Source organism: Anas acuta, chromosome 1 (assembly GCF_963932015.1).
Source record: "Anas acuta chromosome 1, bAnaAcu1.1, whole genome shotgun sequence".
Lineage (NCBI taxonomy): Eukaryota > Metazoa > Chordata > Aves > Anseriformes > Anatidae > Anas > Anas acuta.
The window spans coordinates 151,059,055-151,084,446 of NC_088979.1; the positions used below are offsets into that span (position 1 = coordinate 151,059,055).

At 54.1% G+C, this 25,392-nt stretch overlaps 2 protein-coding genes across 8 annotated transcripts; one reads left to right on the forward strand and one right to left on the reverse strand.

Annotated features, from left to right (window-relative positions):
• The first annotated feature begins 96 nt into the window (after positions 1-96).
• On the forward strand, positions 97-3,142 carry MAFF (MAF bZIP transcription factor F). 3 transcript variants are annotated; one of them, XM_068666250.1, is made up of 3 exons: positions 97-196; positions 963-1,016; positions 1,111-3,142. In XM_068666250.1, exons 2-3 carry the CDS (start codon positions 981-983, stop codon positions 1,522-1,524), a joined length of 450 nt encoding a protein of 149 aa, XP_068522351.1. In that variant the 5' UTR covers positions 97-196; positions 963-980; the 3' UTR covers positions 1,525-3,142. The 3 variants fall into 3 exon arrangements, with proteins under 3 accessions (XP_068522351.1, XP_068522341.1, XP_068522361.1); XM_068666240.1 differs by having other exon boundaries at positions 119-135; XM_068666260.1 differs by lacking the exon at positions 97-196 and adding an exon at positions 255-428.
• A 435-nt stretch (positions 3,143-3,577) lies between these two features.
• On the reverse strand, positions 3,578-23,568 carry TMEM184B (transmembrane protein 184B). Of its 5 annotated transcripts, XR_011091035.1 has the most exons (11): positions 18,336-20,112; positions 16,928-17,188; positions 14,472-14,637; positions 12,528-12,618; positions 12,050-12,125; positions 9,478-9,569; positions 9,081-9,250; positions 7,710-7,904; positions 6,850-6,873; positions 6,253-6,328; positions 6,002-6,139 (listed from the first exon to the last, which is right to left on the reverse strand). XR_011091035.1 is itself a non-coding variant. In XM_068666115.1 (10 exons), exons 2-10 carry the CDS (start codon positions 17,123-17,125, stop codon positions 5,898-5,900), a joined length of 1,254 nt encoding a protein of 417 aa, XP_068522216.1. In that variant the 5' UTR covers positions 17,126-17,188; positions 23,440-23,568; the 3' UTR covers positions 3,578-5,897. The 5 variants fall into 5 exon arrangements, 4 of the variants coding, with proteins under 4 accessions (XP_068522216.1, XP_068522201.1, XP_068522209.1 ...); XM_068666115.1 differs by lacking the exons at positions 6,253-6,328; positions 18,336-20,112 and adding an exon at positions 23,440-23,568 and having other exon boundaries at positions 3,578-6,139; XM_068666100.1 differs by lacking the exons at positions 6,253-6,328; positions 18,336-20,112 and adding an exon at positions 20,210-20,788 and having other exon boundaries at positions 3,578-6,139.
• Positions 23,569-25,392: the final 1,824 nt, after the last annotated feature.

Here is a 25,392-nt window from a genome sequence, read left to right on the forward strand (position 1 = left end):
GGGAAGAAGGGCGGGGCGAGGGGAAGGGCAAGGAGAGGGAGGGGCGGCGGCCATGTTTGTGAAGGGAAAGGGGCGTGGCTAAGGGGGGTGACGTCAGCGCATGACTGTGTTTTTATGAATGAAAGGAATCCGCGGGTGAGTAATCGCGGGCAGCTCGCGGCGCGCCCCGCCCGGGGACGAGCGCGGCCTCCTCCCGGTAAGCACGGGGAGCCGGGGAGAGGGGGGGGGGGGGGGGGGCTCGCTACCGACCGACCGGCCGCGGTCAGGGGGGAGGTGGCCGAGCCCTGCCGGGCGTCCTCGGGTCCCTCCCGGCCCCCGCTGCTCGCCCTGCCCGGCCCCGATTGCATCAGCCGCCCCCTGCCCCTCCAGCCCCTCGCCTTCCTCCGGGCCCCCCCGCGGCTTCCTCGGCGTTTTGGGGGGGGGGCGAGGTAGGGGAAGGCCGCTCGGGGCAGGCAGCGCCCTGCTTTTGTAGGGCTGGGGGGATATTCAACAAAAAAATATTTTTTGTTTTTTTTTTTTAAAAGGGGGGGGGCAGAGCGCGGGTGGCTTTCGGGTGCCCCCCCCCCCCCGTCGCTGCTGAACCCCGGGGAGACGCTGGCTCGACGTGGCCGCGGCCCCCACCCTTCGCCCCCCTTCCCCGTGGGGCGACCCCACTCGTACCCAGCCCGGTGCCCCCGATTCTGCTTCCCGACAGGTATGGGGCCGAGCTCGGCCCCGCTGCCCTCCCCAGGAGGAGGCCCGGCCCCCCCGGGGCAAGATTGGGGTGCGCGGGGGTCCCCACAGCACGGCACCCCTGCGGTGGGGCAAAAGGGGATGGGGGCAAAGGGGGACAGGGACCCGCTGTTGTTGGCCTTAATATGGCCTTTCCGCATGGGACGGGGAGGTTTTATGGCTGGGTGTGGGACGGGGGGGCTCGGTGTCACCCCTGGGGGGTAACCGGGTCTCCTCTCGGCTGTTGGCAGGGCTGGCACGGGGCGACCATGGCTGCGGACGGGCTCTCCAGCAAGGCGCTGAAGGTGAGCGGCGAGGGGGGAAAACCGGGGAGGGGGTTTGGGGGTGGGTGCGTTATCGGGGTGGGGGTCTCACGTGGCCGCCCCCTTTTCCCCCCAGGTGAAGCGGGAGCTGGGGGAGAACACGCCGCTGCTGTCGGACGAGGAGCTGATGGGGCTGTCGGTGCGGGAGCTCAACCACCACCTGCGGGGCCTCTCCAAGGAGGAGGTGGCGCGGCTGAAGCAGCGGCGGCGGACGCTGAAGAACCGGGGCTACGCCGCCAGCTGCCGGGTGAAGCGCGTCTGCCAGAAGGAAGAGCTGCAGAAGCAGAAGATGGAGCTGGAGTGGGAGGTGGACAAGCTGGCCCGGGAGAACGCCGCCATGCGCCTGGAGCTCGACACCCTGCGAGGCAAGTACGAGGCCCTGCAGGGCTTCGCCCGCACCGTGGCCGCCCACGGGCCCCCCGCCAAGGTGGCCACCGCCAGCGTCATCACCATCGTCAAGTCCGGCACCAACCAGGCCGCCTACTCCTAGTGCCGGCCTCCCCCCTCCCGTCCCCCCCGGCCGGGCACGGACCCCTCTCCGTGGCCCCCGGGGTGCCTTCCCCCGCGGATCGACTCGAGGGTTGCCTCTAAGCCCTCCCTGACCTCTCCTCTGCTCGGACATGGCCCCAAAATCCTCCCTCTCTTGCCGGGGCAGCTCTCCTGAGGATGGGGAGCTGCCACCACGCGTGTGCTGGGGTGGGCAGGACCCCATGGGGGACCCCCTTGGAGGCAGCGGTGGCTCCCGAAACCTGGCAGCACCCCGCAGTGCCGTCCCCTGCTGCAGCCCCCCCGGGCCCGGCACCCCTCTCCCTGCTGGGTGCGTGCAGGAGGGGATGAGCCCAGGTGGCTGGAGGCAGGGGAACGTCCCACGGCTCCAAGCTGGCAGGAAAATGCCCCTTTTTTTATTTTTTTTTTGGGAAGGTGGGGAGGAAGCGGGAGAGCTGAGCGCACGGGAATTGCGCTCCCAGGAGCACGTGCCGGGGAGGGAAATGGGGAGAGAGAAAGAGAGAGAGAGTTTGGCGGCGATGGGTGGATGGAAAAAAAAAGATGGGAAGGGCCGGGATCGGCCCCGTGAGCCGGGATGGAGGTGGCGAGGGAAGGTGGCAGGTCAGAGGGGGAGAGAAAGTGGCTGCAGGTTGGTGCCTGGAGGCGATGGGGACGGCGGGGAGGGGTCCTTGGGGCAGGGGACACGAGGGGCTGCGAGGCTGTTGGCCGCGCAGGGGAGAAGCAGAGGCGCTGTTTTCTGTCCCCACCACGCACATCCTTCACGCCTCTTCCTGCCCGCGGGACGCTGGGCCCGGCCGGGCGCCTCCAAAAAGGCAGCAGCACGGGCAGGAAGGAAGCGGAGGCAGCTGGAGCGGCGATAAAAACGCTGTTTGGCTCGGCGCAGGCCGGCTCGGACGGCCACGCCAAGCCCAGCGCGTGCTCCCCTGCGCCCCGTGGGCCATAAAGCACACGGAGAGGCCGTCCTGGCCGCCGGGAGCAGGAATCGAGGCTGCGAGACTCGCAGGGAGAGGTGGAGGTGGGGGGCCAAGGAACAGAGCATCCCTGCTCCTGGGAGCCGCCCCGCCGGCAGCAGGCACACCTCCCTTGGGGTTTTTCCTCCAGCTTGGGGCCAAAGGGCTCTTCAGCAGGCTTCAAAGCCGGAGCAGAGCTGGGTTTGATGAGCAGCGGGGAGGCAGGCACCTTTGCCACCCCCTGTGATCGCCCCTTTCTGCCCCGGTATCGCCACGCCACGCCAGCCGCCTCGGCTGCAGCCTCCATCCCTCCCCAAAACGAGGTGCCCGCCGCTCACGGGGGAGGGCACGGTGGTTATAGGGTCCCCCCCCGCCCCCCAGCCCCGACTCCTCTTGGGTTTATTTATTGCACGACCGTAAGTTATTTTTCACGTCCTCTTTGCCATTCCGCCGCTCGGCACAGCCAGGATGTTGGTACAGAGCCGTACTTTATATTTTATATATGCAAATCACATTTTATCTTATACTTATATAGAGCAAAAAATAAAAAATACTTATTTATTTTCTGACTTACAGTATGTGTCCTACCCGACTCCTCTGTATTTTGTAGACTTTACAAATAAAGCAAGTTTGTTTTTTGTTTTTTTTTTTTTCCAAAATGAGTGTGTTTGGTCATTCCTGAACCTCAGGCTCCAGCTGTGGCTCTGAGATCCTTACCTTTGCTAAAGGACGCGTTCAAGAAACTATGCCCCAAAAAGACTTGGGATGGGGCACAGCTCATGACTTCCAAACCAATGCTACTTTATACTCTTGGGTGTTGCTCCTCCTCTTCTCCCGTAACTAAATCCCGGTGTACAAGGCTTTGCAGGTTCGCTGCTGGAGGTTTGGAGATGCTTTTCTCTCTCGGATGCATCGTCCCTCTTCAAATCAGCAAAATCAGAGAGTTTTCCTTTCCCATTGCCCAGGAGCCGCCAGGCTGGGCGCTCTGGGGACAAGACCAACAAAGTTTCAGTCCCTGAAACCAGGCAAAAATGTTAAATTGGCTCAGAGCAGTCAGGCACGCCGACACCACCACGCAGAGGCAGCTTATGTACAATCTATATTATCTCTATATTTTTTATTTGTCATCATATTTGCTCATTTCTGCGGAGTATAACGTCACAAAGACCAAAATAGAGAGAGCGGCTTGTCGCTGAGCTCACATCAGTTAAACACGAGAGGTACAAAACTAGGTGGCTCTGTCTTATTTATCATACAATTCTTTCTTTTTTTTTTTTCTTTTTTTTTTCTTTTTTTTTCCGGTCGTTTATATACAAAGAACTACTCTACCTGGAAAAATAATAAACAAACCCCGCGGGCGTGGTACATGGTAAACAAAAAGGAAGGGCAGAGAGGGGGAGCAGGGGAGGGGGGCAGCTCCAAGGGTCTACTCCTGGAGCTGAGGGGTTCGGCAGGGTCGCTGCGAGCAGCTCTGGGGCTTCAAAATTCGGCATTTGTTCCTCCGAGCTGGCGAGGCTTCAGAGCCAATCCTCCTTCTGACACCTGCCTGTTGCAAGGGAGCGCAGGAAGCTCAGAAACGATCTCGTGTAGTGTTAAAAATATCTCTAAAATGCTAATTTTCTTCACCAGGCTTCTCCGAAGGCAGCCAGTGCAGAAGGGCTGGGCTTTAAACTGCTAGGGAGAGGAAGCTTGGAGAATATCCAGATCCTATGCACCAAATCAGCATCCATTTCAAAATAAAGTTCAGAAAGCGTATCCCCAAACCCGGCTCAGCCTTGAGCTCCAGAGATTTCAGCTCTCGGCCACCCCGTGCAACAGACCCCGGGGTGTCAGCAAGACCTGCAGGTACAGTGCCAGGGGGGAGGGATCGCCTCCCACACCCCGATTTTCTGAAAGAAGGTGAAAAGAAATACCCCAAACTACAGGACTATTCCTCAAAGCCGCAGGAGGTGGAAGGAGAGCCCATCCCATCTTCAGTCCTGCTGTCCAGGTCGCTTATGGGATGAGGAAAAAGAAAGCGTTTGGGTGTCTGTTGAAGCGGGGAGATTTAGGAGAAGCAGCAGCTGGGTGCTGGATGTGAGCGCACAGCCCTGGGGAGTGCCGAGGAACAGAGGAGCCCCGTGCTCACGGCTGCTCGCGAGGAAATGAAGGAGGAAACGCACAGATCGTGACACAAGAGGGAAAGCAAACTCCAGGCAGCGAGACCCCGCTTCCAGCAGGGCAACAAGGGGCAGCGTGGAAAGGTGAAGGCGTTCTCATGGCAAGGCAGGCGGCAAGCGGGGGGAGAACAGAGAAACTAGAGGCAAGAAGAAAGCAGAAGCTTGCTGCAGCCTCTCCTTTTCAGGGGCAGGGGCATCTGCTCTATGGCACTCGAGTGTGCTCCCCCCGCTCCCCAGACAATTTTAAGCCTTTCTGGTCCCCGGACAGATCCGCAGAGGGATTATTTTTATTTTGGCTGCCCTAAAAATCTAGGGGGCAACTCAAAACCTGACAAATGCTTCTGTTCTCGCCCTGTGGATGCTGGCTGGGGCAATCCACGTCTGCACGAGGGGCAGGGAACAAGAGGAAAGAACAGCTTAGTGTTTACAAAAGTTCCTCCCCCCCAAAAGGATGAGAGGGTCAGAGCTGTGCAAACTTCCATCCACCTCACCTCCAGTCCTGGAGGTTTGCGAGCGGGAGGCATCGTGCTCCGGGGAGGCATCGTGCCACAGGAATGCAGGGGAGATGGGAACCCGGTGCTCAGCAAACCCTGCCCTCGCCAGACCATAATTCCAGCCCTGCTGAGCTTCAGCAGGGAGCAGAGAGGATGCAGAGAGGGTGGAACAGGAAGAAAGCCCCGTTCCTTTCCCCTTTTGCTCACTTCACGTACAGGGCCGCACCGGCAGTGCTGAAGGAGAAGCTGTTCCTGCCCAAATATTTGAGGCAGTGGCTACCAGAAAGACCATTCTGGTCCTTGGGAATGCTTATCCTAACCCCGTTTCCCAAACGCACCCTAATCCCATTTCCCAAAGATGGCAGAGACGTCAGTACCAGGGAAAAGAAGAACATTTTTGGCCACGACTCCAGACTCTGGCCTGTTATGCGCCACACCAAGCTGGGCGAGCGGGGGAGGCCAGAGCCCCCGGCCCCGTAGCTTTGCTTTGATTAATTCCAGTCACCTGCTGCTGGAAGGAACAGGCTCGAGAGCAGAGTCCTGGCCATTCCCCTACCTCCACACCACTCCTCACGTCCGTACCCACAAAACCTAAACGGGAATCGCCCACTGCTGCGACCTGTACTCTCTAGGAAGTGATATGACTCGCATGTTTCTGCTTCAATAAATTAAAAGAAAAATAAAATAATAATAATAAAAACCAACAGAAGAGGAAAAAAAACGACAGCCTGCACCGGCCCTTTTCCCCCCCTCCTAGAACTCATCGTCGGAGCTCAGCAAGAGGGTCTTCTCGTTGTCACGGGCGCCCGAGCAGCTGTGGGAGCGCGAGACCACGTGGCCGCCGTTGCGCCAGGGGGGGCCGTGCTCCAGCGTGGACTGCTGGGTGTACTGCTGGTAGGCCGGGGAGAAGTTGTGGATGGCGTCCTGGACGATGTCGTGGGGGTTCATGGTCTCCTTCAGGCTGCTGGAGATGCTCTTCATGGGGGCGCAGCGACCTGCCGGGGCGAGATGGGGAGGGGTAAGGGAAGGGAGCTGCTGCTTTCCCCCCCCCACGCCCCGCAGCGTGAAGGTAAGGGCAGTACGTGCGCTCCTTTATTTATTTACGGACCTCCCTGAGCAGCTGCTGAGGAAACGCCACGCAAAAACGGTGTCAGGTTTTTACCAGCAGCGCTCCTCCTCCAGTCCTAAAGAGAATCCAGCTCGGCACCAAACGGAGGCCACGCCACGAGGATGGGATTTTACCCCCACTTTGCTGGCTCAGGTGTGCAGCAACGACAGCCAGCTGGGGACGTGCTTCTCTAAAGGGTTTTTTGTTTTGTTTTTTTCCAGCACGGGCCTCTGGCTCTGCTCAGTCCCGAGGACGAGCTCCCCAAACGACCGAGGCATGCTGATTAGTGTGAAAGTGAAGGGAGGCTGCGGTGAGAGAGCCCGGCCCAGCCCCGTGCAGCTCTCTGGGGAGAGATGTTTCACCCAGGCCCAACACAAACGCTCCAGCGCCGGGTTATTGCCGCTGCCCGAGGGGCTGCTCTACAATTTATGATCCAGGCAACCCCAGAGCAGCTGCGTGAGGCAGTCGGGTTACACAGAGCTACACGGAGGGGGGGAGAAGGGAGAGAAGAGGTAGCAGGCAGGCCGGGAGCCGGGACAGAAGGGCATCCCAGTTAAATCCAAACTGGGAGGAACACACCGAGCATGCTGCACCTACCGTATGGCCCGTACGACGGCACGGCTGCATCGGGGACGAGTGGCCAAAGCAAAGGAGAGAAAAAAATAAAAAGAGGAGAGGAGAGAGACAGAGAGAAAGAGAGAGAGGAAATAACAAGAACTGAACGAGACCCACCACCAAGTCACCCCCCCAAAGTACTGGGCAGCAGTTTATGCCTTCAACGCAGACAGATCTCACCTCCCCCAGCCGTGGCCACCATCCTGCCAAAACCTCTGGGGCTGGCTGGGATGGAGGGATTAGCTACAGGAGCACAGCCCGAGGGCTGCTGCCTCCCCACAGAAGCCCGCGACAGGAAGGAACCCCTTTATTTGGAAAAACGAGAAGCCCCATTTCCTAGAGAACTTCTACCTCCCTCTTCCCCAGAATAAGATTTGCAGCAGCTCCACCTTCCCAGTCATTTCAGGAAGATCCTCCTCCTCCCAGCCAAACAGATTGCCAAAGCACGGCCTCATCCTCCCGAGCTGGAGTCAAAACAGAGGCTGTTTCAGGCCCTGTCCCTCCTGCCTTCAGCTCGTTGCACAACCCGGAGCAATGGAGTTCCCCTTTGGGGAGACAGGAAGAAGGACAAACCCACTCTACCGAAAGGATGCAACTTCTTGCAGCCCTGAGGTCTGCAACGAGCTTTCGTGGGTGGCACACTGGGGAAGCGAAAAGGGAACAATGCAATTCAGGCAAGGTTCCTGCCCTGCAGAGCTGTTGCACAACGAGATCTGCTCAGACGCCACGGAGGAGGGGACCCAATGTTTTTCCGAGCCGTCAGGTTGGGAGTCATATCAGCTGCTGGAGGGACACATCCCCACCCAGTCTGGCCACCCCACACACACTGGAACATTTCCCACCTTGTGCATCGAGCCTCTTGTCCGCGTACACCTTGTAGGTGAAGGCATGGCGCAGGGCGATGGCGGCGAAAAACATCTCCACGCAGATGATGAAGTCCTGGTAGCCGGCGGCCACCGTGCCCTCACCCACGGAGACGTTGGCCGAGTGGATTTTGGGGATGGCGCCACACTTCTCCAAGATGGCCAAGAGCATCCCTAAAGGAGGCAAGGAGCTCAGGTCAACGTGTGAAAAAGCAGGACCGCACGGCAACGGGGAGGCATGGAAACAGCTCTAGGAATGCAAATCCATTTAACACAGGAACCACGAGCAGAGAGAGCTCACCTCTACAGCAAAATAAAGGAGGAATAAAGGAAATAGATGTGTTTACGCAAAGAATGTTCAAACGCTGATCCCTTCTATCCTCAGCTGAACTATCCTGGGGAACGAGCTGCTACAGGCCTTCAGCCCTGAAGCACACAAAGCAGTCAGAAATTTCCGTGGCTTATCTCAGCACCTCCACTAACTAAAGCTAAAAAAAAAAAAAAGAGGTAACTGAGCTTTTCGCTTTAAGCATAAGCCGTTTGTGACACGAAACTGTAAGAAAGGTATTTTTCCCTCTCCATAACCAGGTGGCTGGCTGAAGAATTCCAGAGAAGGCAGAAAGTGTGTGACCAGATGGCTCGGGATGAAAAAGTAGACAGCTTATTAGTCTGTCTGTACGCGGGGAGGATGGGCCCTACTCCAACAGCCTAAATTCCACCTAAGTTCCTACCCAATTAAGTCTTTGAAGTGCAACTCGGTAAACTTAAGTAGGGCAGCGAACAGGGAAATGCTGGGCGCCAATTAGTAAGAGGCACTAAGCTGAGGGGGAATTTAGGCTTTCTGAACGCGCCTGCGTCACGCCGTGTGTGCATTCTGAGCGTCCCTCACGAACACCAGTGCTTGCTGGGGTTCCTGTGGGCTTGCTGCTTCGCAGGAGTCACAGACAAGGCACTGCAATTTTGTTTATACAGCATTAAAAGAAAATAATAATTGAAACGTGTCGTTTTAATCAATCAAATGGCAGCACGCAGATAAAACCTTGGCAGCTTGTGCTTTGCGATTGCTTCAGGAATGCAAAGGGCCCTTCAGCCAAGCAGCTGGCTTTGCCAGAGATGTGTGCGCACGTGCACGTGGAGGAACAGCGAGGGCTCAGGAGCACAGAAAGACAGAGGAAAACGAGCCAACCAGCTCTCCCTGAGAAAAGCAACAAAAGACTATAATACAAATCCAATAATAATAAATAAATAAACAAACAGAACAACGTTCTAGCCATTAATCATCTGTTCCATGAATTCGAGTGTCTGAGCCCCTGCGCAGAGCTCTCTGTGGCTGTGGGGAAAGCAGCTCACCTTGCCAGAAGGACAGGAAGATGACAGACTTCACCATGAAGAACTTGAGGACTGGGCTGTAGGGACTGAGCAGCTCTCGTGTGGCAAAGTAGAAGAGGAAGAGGGCATAGAGCGCCAGGCTGACGGAGATGTTGTAGATGATCGTCACGTAGAGGTAGCCACTGGTTACACTGAGGAGAGAAAAGATGTGAACACCTGAAAAGCTCAGTAGGATCCTTTCCCCTTGCCCTTCCCCTTTCTCCCCCAAACTAGGGCAGGGTAAAACTGAATCCAGCAGATTTACCCCTTTTCTCATGTACACATTCAGCCCACGAGCATAAATGTCTTTTCCCATGGCCCGGCACCTCCAGAGGCTGCAAGCACAGCAGGGAAGGGGAAAGCAAACTTAGAAACTTACTCAAAGTCACCGTCCTGGTACTTGCCGAAGGCCTGAAGGATGACGGTGCTGATGGCCATGAGGGGCTTCACCACACAGAACTGCAGGGTAGCCTGCGGGAAGGAGAGAGGAGGAGTGAGAAGGCAGCGGGTGCAAGAGGCCAAGGTCCCAAGCAAACCCCCAGTGCACATCAGTGTTCACTTGCCGTGCAAGCACCCACCAGGAGAGAGGAGATTTGGAGGAATTATGGGCACGTTTATGCCCGGTAACTGCACGAAAACAACCCTGTGCTGTGCCATGGTATGGAGGGGGATGCACTCAACACAAAGCAATACTGGGAAGGGAAGCACACCCCAATCTGGTGTTGCCATAAAGCTAGGTACGAAGGCCCCCGGGGTTAAGGAGGTGAAACCCAGCTCTCTGAGGAGGAACTGTGACATCAGCCCCCACGTTAAGGCATTTTGTGTACACTGTCTGGCCAGAAAGAAGTTACAGCTGTTCTGTTGTCACCCCCATGCCTTTACTGAGTCTCCCCAAAGACTCTGCAGCACTTGGGATCAGCTCTGTCCGGTCTGGCAGCAGGCTCTACAGGTATAGATCATGGCTCCTATCAGGACTTCTCTCCCAAAGCCACCCCACGCTTCATTTCTTCTCCAAGATGGAAAGCTGAATGCCAAGGCCCTAAAAGAGCAGAAGACCGTGACCCTAAAAACATCACCGTGCCTCCCCAAAGAAGACTGCAAGAGCCTGGGCAGGTGCTGACCTGCACACGCGGGGAGGGCTGCGCATGGAAAGAAAGCAAAACCAAAGGGGAATAATTGCTTTGGATCCGACGCAGTTTGTTAGTGGTCATAAGACTTCAAGGAGATTAAAAACCCCAGCACATGCCAGTTTGTGAGTCACTCTGAAGATGTGAACTGGAAAAGGTCAGGCTAATTGGTAAACAACCCCGTCCTCCGAGCTTCCCCTCCTTCCAATCCGGGGCTGGTTTAACCATTTCTCCGCAACCCAAACCGCCGCCTGCTATTTTTAGGCGCTTCCCCAGAAGATGCTCCGGCATACGGGAAGCACATGGATGGTGTGTGACCCACGGGGGTCACCAGACGCGGACCCAGAAAGAACCTCGATGGGAGACAACCTGAAGGAAATGAGCTGTGCAGATGGCACAGCGCAGCCACCGGCACGCCGCGGCTGCCGCAGGAGCTCGGGCAGGCCGGTGAGTAGCGCTGCTGCCGGACAGCAGCAAAGCAAAAGCAAAAGCAAAAAAAAATGTCCACCTAAGGCAGAGTTGCCAAATGAGCTCGAGATTTGCAGAAGCCAGCAAAATCCCCCCGAAAAGTGCTTCTAGTTCTCATTGTTGTGAAGTAAAAAAAAAAAAAACAACAAAAAACTTTCCAAACACAACCGCATGCAAGCCGTGATGTGGAGATACTTGCCAGAGGACATGAGAAATAAGAGGTCTAAGGGAAATTCTCTCTCCAGCACTCATTCACCTCGAGGGGTGTTAGGTCTGCTCGTGACACAGTTAAAAGGTAAAACGTTAAAATTAGGAGCAAAAAGAATAGGTAATGCATGGCATCAAATACGGGAGCACCAGTGAACCCCAAGAGAAAGAGGACAGAGAGCATACGGGGAGCAGTTTAGGGATAAAGTTTCATGGAAGAAAACGGGAAAGCCACGAGGGCAGAACACAGGACGGATGAACAGAGCAGAGGAAAAGATGTGTTATTTTGAGAAAGGCCAACCACGCTGCAGGGATTAACACGGGATATTACTCAGAGGCTGCTTTGCACTTTTGATGTTCCTGCATGTTGCTAAACCACAGAAGATGGGGCATGATGTGGAGGAGAAGCCAGGGCAGGAATTACAGTGACCTGAACCCTTTCAAAGAACCAGCCTGGCTTCCCGCTGTCTCCAGAGAAGCCTCCTGTGTTCATTTCAGCCCGGGAGCAGAGCCTTGAAACCCACCTGCTGCTTCATGGCAGCCAGAGGTGACTGACCCGAACTCCGGGGATGAGCAGACGAAGGCTGTATCGAGGTTTCGATCTCTCGTTCCCTCCCCATCCACATCCACAGACACACACACACGCACGGTGAGCAATACCCGTTTCCTCCTACAAAGCCTTGTGTCACGCTTAACCTCCACCCACTCCTCAACTCTAACCACAGCGGCAGCAGTGGGAATTCAGGAGGCTGTTACACAACCGGTGGGTGTCTGCAACGCAACCCGGCCACCCGTTTCTTACAGTCAGGACCTCTGCGATGCAGAAAGGGAAGGAAAAAAAAAATCTGAGTGGCTTCCCAGGGCTAATGTCAGGTCCCAGAGCTAAATGTCAGGTCCCAGGGCTAATGGGGTCAAGGAGAAAATGTTAACGCCATTAAAAAAAAGAAAAAAGGAAAAGAAAAACACACACACACACAAACCAAAACAAGAAAAGCCTCTCCGCAGTCCACAGGCCTCCCTCAAAATGATATTATAAACCCACTAAAAGGCGTGGACATCTCAGAAGTTCAGCAGCAAAAGGCAACGTTGCCACCCCCGCCACAGACTTCATTCGGTTTTGGAGGACGGCACAGCTGCTGCAGCCCATACCTGTTTGCAGAACCTCAGGAATCCGATGGAATAGGTCTTTCCCCACAGGCAGCAAGTCCCATACATGCAGCTGGACCTGAAAGAACCACCACAAGATGACAGGGGTCAGAGTAAGATTTGGGCTAGAGCACAAGATTCCTGTTCTCCTTTTTTTTTTAACTGAGTAGCATGGGGAGAAAACCATGCAAAACCGACTGCAGACAGGAAAGATTTGAAGGAGAAGCATGGAAGAAAAGAAACAAAGGTGTAGGCAGGTGTTGAGAAGAGCTGTGAATCAATCCAGCTTGCCCAAGAGACCATGATCAGCTTGATCTGTCCCAGGGCAGGATATTGGTAAATCACCACGAGCCATCCTGCCCAGTCCCAGCAGACGTTTGCCACCTGACACACTTTTTTTAGAGACAGGACAGGGATGGAGGCACGGCAGATGGGCACGGAAGGATGAGAGCATCACGCTGTAAGCAGGACAAATACTCACTCGATTGGTTTCCCTCTGATCTCAGACATGATGGAGCTCTCCCCTCCCAAGTACTCATAGCAGAGGCTGAGAAAGTTGTATATTACAAAGGCTGCAAAGACATCAATCAGAGCAAAATGACAACCGACTTCAAAACAGGTGCCAGGACCGAGAGAGCAGGCAACAACCCAAGCATTAGCGGGGACTGCTTAGGCAGCATCTTTCCTTTCAAAGCCCTCCAGATTGTTTTCGCTGTATTTATCTTCCTACCTCAGCATTTACAAGACTATCTGAGCTGGAGTTTGGCCAAGGTCCCAGGCCGGTTCCCCAGCTGATGCCAAAAGGGTCACAGGACCATTTCGCACTGCTGGTCAGCCTCTGTTTTACTTGGCATCTGTCAGGTGCCATTCTTTACCGAGTTCCTGTGCATTATTCCAGGACATTACACGGGTACTAAATCAAACGGAAAAGTTATTTCTGAGCCATCAACCACATCTTATCTCCTGGTTTCACCCCCTGAAGTGACGAGCACAGTCTCCCCCTCTCTCTGAGGTGACTGGATTGTAGAGAGAAGAGTTGGAGAAGTGTTTTTACCAATCAGTGGAACTGTTTTTGTGCCTGGTGGAGCTTTCTGAACAAACAGGCTCTGTGCTTCATTTCCTCTGAAAGATCAAATCTCCTGCGCCCTGAACAGCTCCCTTGTTGGGCCACCTCTTTGCTGCCTTCCCCAGCAGCTTGGTGCAGATAAGGAAGAGCCTTCTGGGACTGACCACCAATACTCTGCCCCACTCCAGCTCTCTCCACGGCCCCGTTGTGCTGATAACACGTAAAAAGAGGTGAAGACCCTGTGGGGAGGGCTCTGATCATAATTATAGGTGTTTCCTTCTCATGGGACGTGACCTGTCTGCCACTCTCTCAACCGAGGACTTCACTCCTCAGTTTGCCTCATGCAACCACGGAGCAAAATGTCAGCTCAGGTAACCCCTCTTTCGACTTTATTTTCTGCGATACTCCACCCCTGGACATTCCCTGGAATGTCATTACCCAGATCCTAGTTTTGGCCCCTGACACGGACACAATACAAAAAGAAAATAACTCGGGATGGAAACAGAAGTGTCAAGGAACTTTGGAACAAGACCAAAAGCCCAACAATGCTGGCAACCTGACCTCAGCGAGTAGCCAGCTATTAGACCTGAGGTCTGTTTTCCCACACGGATGAAATCCCACAGTCAGAGGCAGGCAGCGACTCTAATTTGTTCCACAAGCATCCCAACTATGCCCTAGAAAACAGGTACCCAACGCTCCCCAAAATGCTCAGTCTCAAAACACCGCACGAATGGCTCCTGGATGTGCCTAGCTGGCAAGAATGCCACCGCACATAAAAGCCTGGGGTATAGCTGCCTCTCCTCATGGAACTGGGAAATCGTTATTCCATCTGTAATCTTTATTGCTGACCAGAGTTCAGCACGTTCACGCCGCGCTGATTTTGCGAAAGCCTTCATTAGGAAAGAAAACACCAAACATGGAAAATTTATTTAAATAACTGTGGTAACCTCTTTGGCCTGCAATTTGTCTGCAACTCAGGTGGCAGCTCCCAGCATCCACAGGAAGAAAAGCCCAGCTTTTCTCATTATCCTCCAGTGACCCCTGCCCTCTGATGTGGTCATTACAATAGCAGCTGCCCATGCCATAGTCTCTAGGAAAGAGATGACATCAGAGGAAGTAAACAACAAAAAAACAACAAACAGAGGTGAGAGGGAAGTATCTGTCCCTCCGTCCCCGAAAGAAACTAGAGCTGATTATCGAAGCTAACTGCACCAGCAGCACAACTGCTCTCCTGATCTGTATGCACCAAATGTGCTCATGACATCAATACAATAAAAAAGATTTGTGTCAAGCGCTGCTGCTTTTGCACAAACCTGGTTGCTGGAGTCGCTGGTTGCTTTCCACCTGAGCCCTGCTTACCTTCGTAGCAGTCCCGCACCGTGCCGAAGTAAACGTAGTACTGGTCGTTGGTGAAGAAGAGGAGGCTGAGCCACGAGTCAAAGGCGTAGATGGGCACGATGAAGAGGATCCGAACGATGTAGCGCTGCTCGTTCGGGCAGCTGTAGCAGCGCAGGTGCATGTAGATCTGAGGGGACGGAGAGGGGAAAAGAGGGTCAAGCTGCATGCTGAGAGGAGAGGAGAAAGCAGAACTGAAGAGGCAACCGGAGTGGGAGCAAACAAAAATCAGCTCCTGATTGTCTCTGGCAACCTCAAGGTGATAAGCACCAGAGAATCACTGTTGTCTTCGGGCATCCCCAGGGCATCCCTTGGTTTGCAGAGCGAGGGGAAGAGGAGGAAAAGGAAATGAAGGCATTTATCATCTAGTTCCTCGCGGGGAGTTAGCGTGCTGATATTATCACCACCTTCCCCTTCTTCTTTTGTTCATTTTTCCCCATGACCAACCCCAGGTGCCTGCTGCCCTCGTTAGGCAGCTCAGACGCACAACACTGCAGGCTCCTTTCCCTCAGCGGCGTGGGAGCACGCTTTGGGGCGCACAATCACTCTCCGGGCAGTTTGTGTGGATGTTTTTGAGGCTCTCACCTTAACCAACCTGAGAGCGCTTCCCACGGCAGTGCCACCTGCTCCAGAAGTGCCACCCTGCACGTCTGTGACAGCGTGGCCACAACGCCTCAGCCACCACGGGAGCAGCGTGCTCGGGCGCTGGGCTGCGCTCAAAGGAGCCGCTTGCCTCGGCCAGCTGTCCGCTCACCCACTCCCTCTGCTCAGGGTTTGTTGGCCATCATTAAATCCCACACCTCAGCCACGTTTTTCACAGAACATCCACCTCGTGGGGAAGTTATTTACTGCCAGCACGCCCCGGAGATGAGCAGTGCCGCCGCAATGGGCTAATAGCAGAGCGAGGGCCCCGGCTGGGCTCGCAGGGACGCTCGATCGGCCGCGTCCTCCAGAAGCCAGACCTTCCCTAACCGAGCTGCTGCCCTGGCTGCTGGAATTAAAAGCACCTCCTTCATTACACACGCGCCTCGTGACTGACTGTGTGGAGTGGCACAAGTGCTCGTTTGAAGCTTCACCCTGCATTTGGGGGGGGTGGGTGCTGTGTAGACTCCCCAGGCTCTCATAAAGCACACGCCAATGCTCTCAGGTGGGGTTATCTCCTCTTCATCTCTCTCTGCCTCTTGGCCAGGTTTGGTCAAAGGGCTCAAAACACTTCTCTTTCTCCCTCCTAGCCCGCGAGGAGCTCACAAAAGTCTCATTTCCTGGCCAGAAGGGATTGAAAACAACCTAACAAACCTTCGTGATATTTTTCCCCTGCGACAATCCCAGTGAAACACCTCACCCAGCACAGCTGACGCCGGGGTTCAGATGACTCCGAGCTTTGCCCTTGGGATGTCACCAGAGCCCTGCAATCCACGTGCCTACGAGAGCACTTCAGGCAGGAACTACTCTCTCCCAGCAGGACAACAGCTTGTTTGAATCAACGGTGTCACCCCAGCACTGTCCTCCATTGGTTTCTCCAGAAAAGGGCACTAACGCCTAACTAGATGTGCTACACAGCAGAGGAAAGGCTTCTCCCCACCCTCAGCAGGTGATCAATCCGTGCTCTGACACCGGAGGATCCATGCCACTTGTCATTGTTACCCCAGCTGGTGAAACTGCAGGTGTTGCTCTTACTCATCGGTGACTAATCCGGTTTTGAACTTCGCTCCCCCCTGTCCTCCCCTCACTAGGCTGTGGTTTTCCAGGTGCCAGTCATCGCTCCGGCAGCTGTTGACCCACAGGTACGAAGCCCAGGTTGATAAATGACAGGGTTATTTGTGTTTCCCCACCATATTTTTCAGTTCACATGACGACCGCACGGGAGAGCGGTGCAGCACCGGATGCGTTTGCCTCGTTCTGGCTCCCAGGGCGCCTGCCCCAGAGAGAGGGGAGGGGAGAGAAATTAAAATCGAGTGTTTCCTGCTGCTCCTTTCCGCAGCGGAGCTCAGCCCGTGGAATCCACTGGCACAGGAGATCAAAGGAGGGATGTCAAGCAGCAGATGACCACGATTGTTTAGCTAGCAGCTGCCAGGGGAGCAAAATGGCTAGGTACAGGGAAGGGACCTGGGAAAGGACAGCTTGAGGTGATGGTGATGCACCTTTCTGCTAATGCTCCACTGAGGGCCAAATGGTTTCTACCTGCTAGCTGTACCCAGTTTGCTTCCTCTCCAGTCAGAAAAAAGGTTGATACAAAAGCTGTCACCTCAATCAGCACAGATAATATATTAGATCCCCCAAAAAAAGGTCCTTGTGCCACTGCAGAGTCTGCAACCCCTCCTGAGACCTAAATATCCAACAGAGATCTGCCAGGGCACCACAGGTGTTCCTCCCCGTGGGGAAAGGCAGAGGAGCAGAAGTGTGAGTGACAGGGTTTTTACCTGGTGGCAGGTGATGAGCAAAGCTGTCCAGACAAAGAAACCTGAGATGGCCTGAGCAGCGGTGGTCATGAGGAAAATGGGCTGCTCCACGGCTGTGGGGCTGCCGTCTTCTGGCAGCCAGGAGAAGTTGGGGGCCACGGCCGGAGTGGTGGCAGCTGACCCCAGCCGGGGGGCTGCAGTGACATCGGTCATCATCATCGTGGTGCCTCGCGGTGCCAGGCTCCGCCTGGGGTTGCCGAAGAGCCGCCCAGGAGCCGAGAGCTGCCAGGGAAGAGAAAGAAAAAGCAACAGCACTCAGTGGAAAGGAGTCGGGAGGATAAAGGGAGCGGAACTTTGCACCAGCAGGCTGCTCAGGAGCCTCACGAACAGGACCTGGAGGAGGAACAGCACTCAGCCCGAAGCGCCTGCATCGGCAGGACGCGTGCCGAAAGCTCGCCACGCTACACAGAGGAGCCTCAAAGCCAGGCTTTTATCAAACACCATATGGCACGGCGGCCTTAGGCAGCCTCTCGCCACCTCTCCTAACTCAGCTCCCTTTTCCGCGTGATGCAAATTTAACCCGATTGGTGTTTCAAAGCCAGCTGACCCAGGACAGCGCACCCAGAGCACACGGATACGCGAGGTCTCCAAGCAGCGTTACCCTCGGTCATTTCCCGGATGAAAAGCTCGGTTCCATTCAGCGGGGAGAATTCTTAAAAGGCCCAAGATCTAAAGCAGCTATTATTTTCCGTTCGGTCGTAAGGAGGCTCTAATGTGACCTCTGGGTTGGAAGGAGATAATCCACTTAAACCAAGATCACAAGCAGCCAGCCGGGGCCTCTGCGAGCTACACGAGCTGCTCCTGATGCTGCTCCAGAAACAAATCCAACGGCCTGGAGCGAAGAAATCGCTTCCACGCGCACGCTACGGTGTGCAAGCAGCCTCTCAACACTTCCCCCAAACCACAGGCTTGTAGGAGCGCCACGCAGCCCTCCGATGTCACCTACACTACCTCCTGCCTCCTTTCTGGGAAAGGAAAAGGAAAAGGAAAAGGAAAAGGAAAAGGAAAAGGAAAAGGAAAAGGAAAAGGAAAAGGAAAAGGAAAAGGAAAAGGAAAAGGAAAAGGAAAAGGAAAAGGAAAAGGAAAAGGAAAAGGAAAAGGAAAAGGAAAAGGAAAAGACCCGGGTTTGTTCAAGCGGGTGTTCGCTTACTACAGGGGGAGCTGCACAACCCCATGGTTTAATTCGTAAAATCATTGTCAAACTTGGCCTTTCTTAGCTCTTTCCAGCCATTCCTTGTTTTTTCCAAAATATTCCTGCTCTGAGTTACAGCTTTGGTACTGCACATACCAAAGGGTAATTCCTTTCCAGTGCTAACCGGCGCAGGAAACGTAACTGATAAATTTGGAGTTTCAAAGCATGCACACTCACAATCCACGCTAAATCTGAAAGCCTGGAGAGACGAGGGCTGCCTGGAGATGTCAGGAAGGCTTTTCCTGCTTTGGGAAGCACAGGATTTCTACCCCAGCTGCCCAAACCTCGCCGAGAGCGCAGAGCCGAGCGCGGCACCGACGGGGAATTCCTCTGCTCCTCCACACCTTTTGTAAGAAGCCGAAGCAGCACAAAGCGCCCAGCAGCCCTGCTGACACAAGGGTGAAGCATTCAGAAGCCAGGACATTTAGGAGTTGGAGTGGTATATGTCACCTTAACACTGCCCCCTTGTGATTATAGATCAACTGCCTTTAATTAAGCGCTGATGCCTCGTTCTTGGCTTAATCCCCTTTGATTCACACAGCCCTGGCAAGGCAGAACTCATTCCACCACTGTGACTCGAAACAAAACGGGCAAACTTCCTTAAAAAGGGCTCTACTTCTCCCTCCTGACCCTAAAACCCCCATCTGCCCCATCCGTGAGCATCCCCTGTTCCTTTGAGTTGCCTGATGACAACTTTTATCACCTGAGACTTATCCCCTACCACCAACTCAGCCTCTGCTGCCTCCTCTTTCGCCTTTGGCAGACGAGAGCGTGGTGAGGGCAGGGCACAGCAAGCGTCTGAACATCTTGTTTCCGAGCTGCCTCGTCCCCTCCGTGCAACGGGCCGCGAGCCCAGCACATCGCTGCAGCAGGCTTCCAGAAAAGGTGGTGCCTGCGAGCAAACCCTGACGAGCTCCAGAGCGAGCACCCCGGCGCGGGCAGCTCCCCTCCTACCTGCCCCAGCAAACGTTTTATAGGATATAAAACGGTTTTTGGATATTTGTTGCCACGCTCGGGACCTGCAGCTGGTCCTAACCAACTCGTGAGCTCGATATCTGCCTCCTACAACCGCCCTGCTTCCTTTTATCCCCATGGAAAAGCTCCAAGCCTTCAAAGCTCCCATGTTCTCCTCGATTTTCTCCCTTCTCCCCTTTCCTACCACAGCTCTGCAGCCCCCCGACTTTTTTTTTGAAGAGCTCCTTGCTCTGCTGTCACATCCCGTGGGATTTCTCTGCAGGGGCCACGTGAGTTTCAGGCAGCCAAGGTGAAGGCTGCGGTGATGTCCCCGTCCTGTTAGCGCTCCTGCCTCGGTGCCGTCGCGATCCCGACGGCATCCCAGAGATGCAAAAGGCCTCAAGCTGAGATCCTCGGGGCTCCAGCTCTGCCGCAGGGCACCTCCATACGGCCCGCAGCCCGGGGAGAACAGCAGCGCAGGCATTCTCCGTCAGGAACAGATTGCCAGCCCGGTGTCTTTTGGAAACAGAGGCCTTCTGTCTCCAGCCCGACCGCGGCAGCTTCTCCCGCTGCAAATAAACTCGGAGCAGTAAACAGAAGGGAGCTGGCAGAGGCGAAAACGAAAAGCTTCGTTTTGGGCCTGCGTCAACGCAGGGAAAATGTTCCCGGCGAGGAGGAGCTCGTTCTACATAAGGATCAACAAACATAAACACTCCCAGCCCGCTTCTGAGGCAACAAAAGCGGTGCAGGAGGAGGGAAGGAGCACCCAAACTCAGTCCCCTGCTCCGGGCAAGACCCTCGCCCGTGTCAGGAGGGAGAGAACGAGGAACGACCCCGCTCCGGAGCCGCTCTCTGCCATCTGCAAACGCAATCTGCGCTTTTAAAATAGCTCATCTCCTCCGAGGCTGAAAGCATTGCGCTTCCAAACTGCTGAGAGAGCAAAGAACGATGCGCAAAGCTACCCCGGGAAAGAGCCTTAGCAGCTAAGCCTCCTGCTGCTGCACAAGGGACCATCGGGGAAAACAAACACGGCCTGGCCACAGGGAAAACCCAAAAGGCGAGGAGTTGCTCCTCTTTGAGACCAGCTCCGTACTTACCACGGTTTCAAGCAGCCACCGTGCTTAATTTGGTTTTGGTCAAGATGCCACTAGATGCTGGTGCCCAAAAGCCTGGATTTTCTGCCTTTATTAAGACAAGACACAGCGAAGTAAGAGCTTTACATCAGGGAAAGCTTTACGGTTTTCCGAATGTCCCCTAAACTTGTAGGGAATACAAGAACACAGGCCAAAATGGTTCCGAGTTCGTTTTAGGCTATTTTAATTATCAGAATGCCTACAACTGCCAACTGGGGTCAGCTCCTCCCGTTGTGCTAGGTGTGTAGGGCAAATCTGTAATTGCCTTAAATTCTTTTCAGCCCCCAAAGGCACGGCACAACCAGCTGATCTGGCAGAAGGTGGGAGAAGGAGGAGGGAGAGCGTCAGGACAAAATAACGCCAGAGAGCCCCTGGTGCAGATCAAATCGGCGATAACAATAAAAGCAAATCAAACGCTTTTAAATTGATTACTTCTTAAATCGCTTTCGCTCTCTGGGGTGGCATCTACTTGAGTTAGCTACAAGACAGAGAACCCCGAGAGCCCCACAGCAATCCTGCGCACGGCCCCCACCCCGACAGCGAGCTGCTTCCCCTCCCCAGCACCCGTTTCCCAACTCCAAATCAGCAGCAAAACCCCCTCACCCTGAGCTCTGCACTCTTCTTCCCAGAGTTTTTTTTCTGCTCTATTAATTTCTGTTGTCACTGTTCCCACACGGCCCTCCTCCCCTCCCCATCCTCCTCCTCCTCTTTTCTACTTCTTTTTTTTTAGGGGTTTGGTGACCCACATGGAAGAGGAGAAGCCAAAAATCCGGGTACTCTGCGGGTTAAACGACACTCGGTGCTGCAGGTAGAGCACGTGAGGTATCTCCTCCTACAAGTTTCCTGCAAATTGGGCCCCGCGGGGGCTGTAAAGGCCTGGGCACACCCAGCTGCAGCCTGCCCACTTTTCCCCGGACGGTTTGTTCTGTTCCCGGACAGTTCACTGATACCATCACGGGTAAAAACTCCTCGGAGGAAACTATCTTATCAGTTTCAAACCGCTTTCAGCATCCGATGTGACGCTGGGCTCCGCAAGCGGCTAGGACCGAAGAATTTTAAAGGGCTGCCAAAAATTTGCTGCTCCTCCAGGCTCTGCTGCAGGAGCTCAGGGATGCCCCCTGTGCTGCTGGAAACTGCGAGAGACAGGAGCTCATTGCTGCAAACGTAAGCCAATTAAACACGGACCCCAAACGGGAGGGGAGGAGGGATGAAGGGGAAGATCCACCCCAGAGAAACGGAGAGGTTGCTGGCTGAAGTCAGAACGGGGTGAGAAGCGTTCACAACCGGACAGAGAAGGGAACTGGTATCTGAGGAAAAAAAGCGTTTCAAAAGTTGTTTCATTATAAGTCGGAAAAAGAACACACCCTTCCTTTATTCCACGTGAAGACCAGAAATCTTAATCCCTCAACCGCAAATCCCAAGAGCTCATCTCCCAGCCTCCCACCCGCTAACAGGCAAGCGAGCTGACAGGGAACCAGGCAGATTCCCAGTGAGAGCCTGGGAAATCTTCAGGAACAAGCCAGCTCAGAGCGCTGTCCTCATGCCAAACCAGCCAAAATCTGATTTCTGAGCAGCCTCTGCATGCCTGAGAACCTTCCCCTTCTAGCTGCCACGTGTCCCAAGGCGGCCGAACACCACGAAGCACAAAGGATGCCCCAGCTCCGCCCCTTGCACCCCATTTCCCAAAGACTGCGAAATCCGAGCTGATTTTAGGGACCCAGGAACTGGTCCCCATCCTTTCGCGGCCGGACACGGCTCCTGCTGCAGGTGTAGGCAGCCACCTGCTGCGCGCACACCGCTTAGGGTTTAGGGTACGTCTGGAACAACAAAGGTATTAAGGATTTAAACGCCGCTCTGATAGACCGGAGAGGACACGCAGCCTGCTTCTCTTCGGGGCTTTTTGTACCCATTTGACAACGGTGCAAAAAGCCCCAAAGTAGGCCGCTGTGGAATGCCTTCACATCACCAAAGCCTCTCCTCTGAGCCCTCTTGCTTATTTTTTCGCCAGCATCCCAAAAGCATGAGGTTGCTTCTCCCCAAACTACTGCACGCATAGAAACCTTTAGGATGATAAACCTGAAACCTTCAGGACAACAAACCTGAAACTTTTAGGATGACAGACCCAAAACCTTTAGGATGACGTACCTTGAGCTTTTAGAACGGCAAACCTGAAACCTTTAGGATGAGAGACGCAAAACCTTTAGGACTCCAAACCTGAAACCTTTAGGATGACAGACCCAAACTATTTAGGACGACAGACCTGAAACCTTTAAGATGACGGACCCAAAAGCTTGAGGGTGACAAACATGAAGCTTTTAGGACAACACACCTGAAATCTTGTAGATGACAAACCTGAAACTTTTAGGACGACAGACCCAAAACGTTTAGGATGATAGACCTGAAAACTTTAGGATGACAAATCTGAAACCTTTAGGACAGCAGACCTGAAACTTTTAGGATGAGAGACATGAAACCTTTAGGACAACAAATACAAAGCTTTTAGGATGACAGACCTGAAACCTTAAGGATGACAAACCTGAAACTTTTAGGACGACAGACCCGAAACGTTTAGGATGACAGACCTGAAACCTTTAGGACAACAAATCTGAAACCTTTAGGACAACAGACCTGAAACCTTTAGGATGAGAGACACAAAACCTTTAGGACTACAGACCCAAAAGCTCGAGGATGACAAATACGAATCTTTTAGGACGACAGACCTGAAATCTTGAAGATGACAAACCTGAAACGTTGAGGATGACAAACCTGAAACTTTTAGGTCAGACCCGAAAAGTTTAGGACGATAGACTCGAAACCTTGAGGATGACAAACACGAAGCTTTTAGGACGACAGACCCGAAACCTTTGGGACGACAGACCCGAAACCTTGAGGACAACAGACCTGAAACTTTTAGGACAACAAGCCTGAAACCTTCAGAACAACAAACCTCAAACTTTCAGGACCACAAACCCTCCCAACCCCACCGTGCAGGAGCCCCCCCTGCCCCCTAACCCCCCCTGCACCGCGCCCCCACCTCTTTGTTAGCGGGACGCACGCCTCAGCACCCCCCCCCCTGCCCACTGCCTGTCCCTTAGGGGCAGCACAGGGTCCCCTTAACCCCCCCTGCCCCCTATTTTCCCCAAAAATCCCCCTTAAATCCCCTCAGCCCCACACGGCGCCGCTTCCCCCCTTACCTGCGGCGGGGCCCGGCCCCGCTGAGGGGAGGGAAGGGAAGGGAGGGGGGGGCGGGGGGGGGGTTCACGAGCCCATGGCGCCGCCGGGGCCCTCCCCGGCCCGGCCCGGCCCGGCTGTGGCGCGCATGCGCCGCGCTGTGAGGGGAGGAGGGAGCGGGGCGGTGACGTAACCGCGTAGGGCTTAAAGGAGAAAATAATAAATAAATAAATAAAGGTTTAAAGAAAGAAATAAAGGTTTAAACGCATAAATAAGGAAACGGTGAAAGAAAGAAGCCGGCCCCACACCTTCCCGGGGTGTTAGCGCACGCCCAAGCGGCGGGGAGTACCTCACGCCTCGCCCCCCCCTTCTCCTTCCGTTTCCTCAGCGGTGGTTTTTTTGGGGGGAATGAAGGCAAAAATGGTAAATCCCGAATCTCACGGCCCAGCTGTTCCCACGTGGAGCTTCCCCGGACCTCGTTCTGCCCTCCCCATGGCCATAGAGGGGCCGTGAGGGGCTCGGGGCCATGAGGCGAGGGATCCCGCCTGGCCTCTGGCTCGGCGCCCCGCGTTCATCCCGAAGCTCTAGTTTATTTTTAGGTGCCTTTTTTTTTTTTTTCTTCCAGGAATTGGGATCAAACTCGTTCCGGGAACTCGGGGAAGAGAGGTTGGGCCGCGAGGGAGGAAGAAATGACGGATGCTGGCGTCACTTTATCATTTTCTACTTTATTACTTCAAATTAACAACCACGATAAAGCTCAAAAAAGTCCAATATTTACACAGGAAAAAAGTACAAAATCCCCCCCAAAGTTCTTCAGGTTTTTTTTTTTTGTTTGTTTTTTTTAAATTACAAAGTAATAAAAAGTTTTGCTCTTTAATTAAAAAAAAAAAAAAAAGAGAGAAGAGAGACAGTAAGAGGGGTAAATAAATTAGGGAAAAAAAAAAAAAAAAAGAAAAACAACAAACGAGGGAGGAAAATAATAAAAGTGTTAAATAGAAAGGATAAAAAACAAACAAACAAAAAAAGACTAACCCCACCCTCCCCGCCCTGCCAACAACCCATCGGCTCCACACTACAGGGACAGTGTGTCTGCTACAGGCCATAGGTCGCAGTGGTGATCCTCGTGTTTCAAAGCCCCAAAAGCAAGCTTGAGGCTTCCTAAATTAAATTTAAAAACAACTAAAGTGTGTGTGTGGGGGGGGGGAGAGGGAAGGAAGGGGGAGAGGGCAGGAAGGGGTTGTGCACGTCCGGTGGATCTTACTTGGGGTTGCGAGAGGGAAGGGGAGAGCAAGAGGCACCGCTCCGAACCAACGCCGCGCCCTCCGGTTTCTGCGTGCCCCTCTCGTCTCCTCGAGTCCCACACGCTCTCTCTCTCCGCGGGAATTAAAACAAGTTTTTTTAATTAAAATACGAAAAAAAAAAAAATAATAGAAAAAACACGCACAGCCAGACGGAAAAAAATAATAAAAATAAAAGACAGACCCCGCTGCAGGATGGGAGGTGGGTTCGCATCTCCCTGCACGCCAGCTCCTGCATCCCCATCCTCGCTGTGGCCGGGTGCCCCTACACCCAGAGCCCTCGGAGCAGGGCAGGCTGGCGCTTCCCGACAGCCCAAAAAGACGCAGAGAAGCCACCCAAGGAAAGGAAGCCCGAGTCAACGATGAGGCCCATTGCCGCAGTTCCCCTCACAGCTTAAAATTAATTTAATGCTTGAGAAAATAAATTCTGTTATTATAATAATAAAAAAAAAATCAGATTTCTGCCAACCAGCGTGGCTGGGATCTGATTCCCTCCCAGCCCACCAGGCGCCTGAAGAGAACAAAACAAGAAGAGCAAACAAAGCCCCTCGCCCCCTGCCCTCGGAGAAAAAGGAGAGCAAAGTTAAAACGTATATGGCTAGAAACCATATGACTTGAATATGATTAAAAAAAAAATAATGAAGCAGAAGATACCCAAAGGGGAGAGGGGGGAAAAAA

Bases quoted from the DNA above. Each gene is read 5' to 3' on its own strand.
- MAFF (XM_068666250.1), top strand. From the start codon at position 981: ATGGCTGCGGACGGGCTCTCCAGCAAGGCGCTGAAG. The intron at 1,017-1,110 runs GTGAGCGGCGAG...TTTTCCCCCCAG, and splicing joins TCTCCAGCAAGGCGCTGAAG to GTGAAGCGGGAGCTGGGGGA.
- TMEM184B (XM_068666088.1), bottom strand. From the start codon at position 18,566: ATGCTTCACCCTTGTGTCAGCAGGGCTGCTGGGCGCTTTGTGCTGCTT. The intron at 9,251-9,477 runs GTAAGTTTCTAA...TTCTCTCCTCAG, and splicing joins TACCAGGACGGTGACTTTGA to TGTAACCAGTGGCTACCTCT. The intron at 7,905-9,080 runs GTGAGCTGCTTT...TGCCTCCTTTAG, and splicing joins CTTCCTGTCCTTCTGGCAAG to GGATGCTCTTGGCCATCTTG.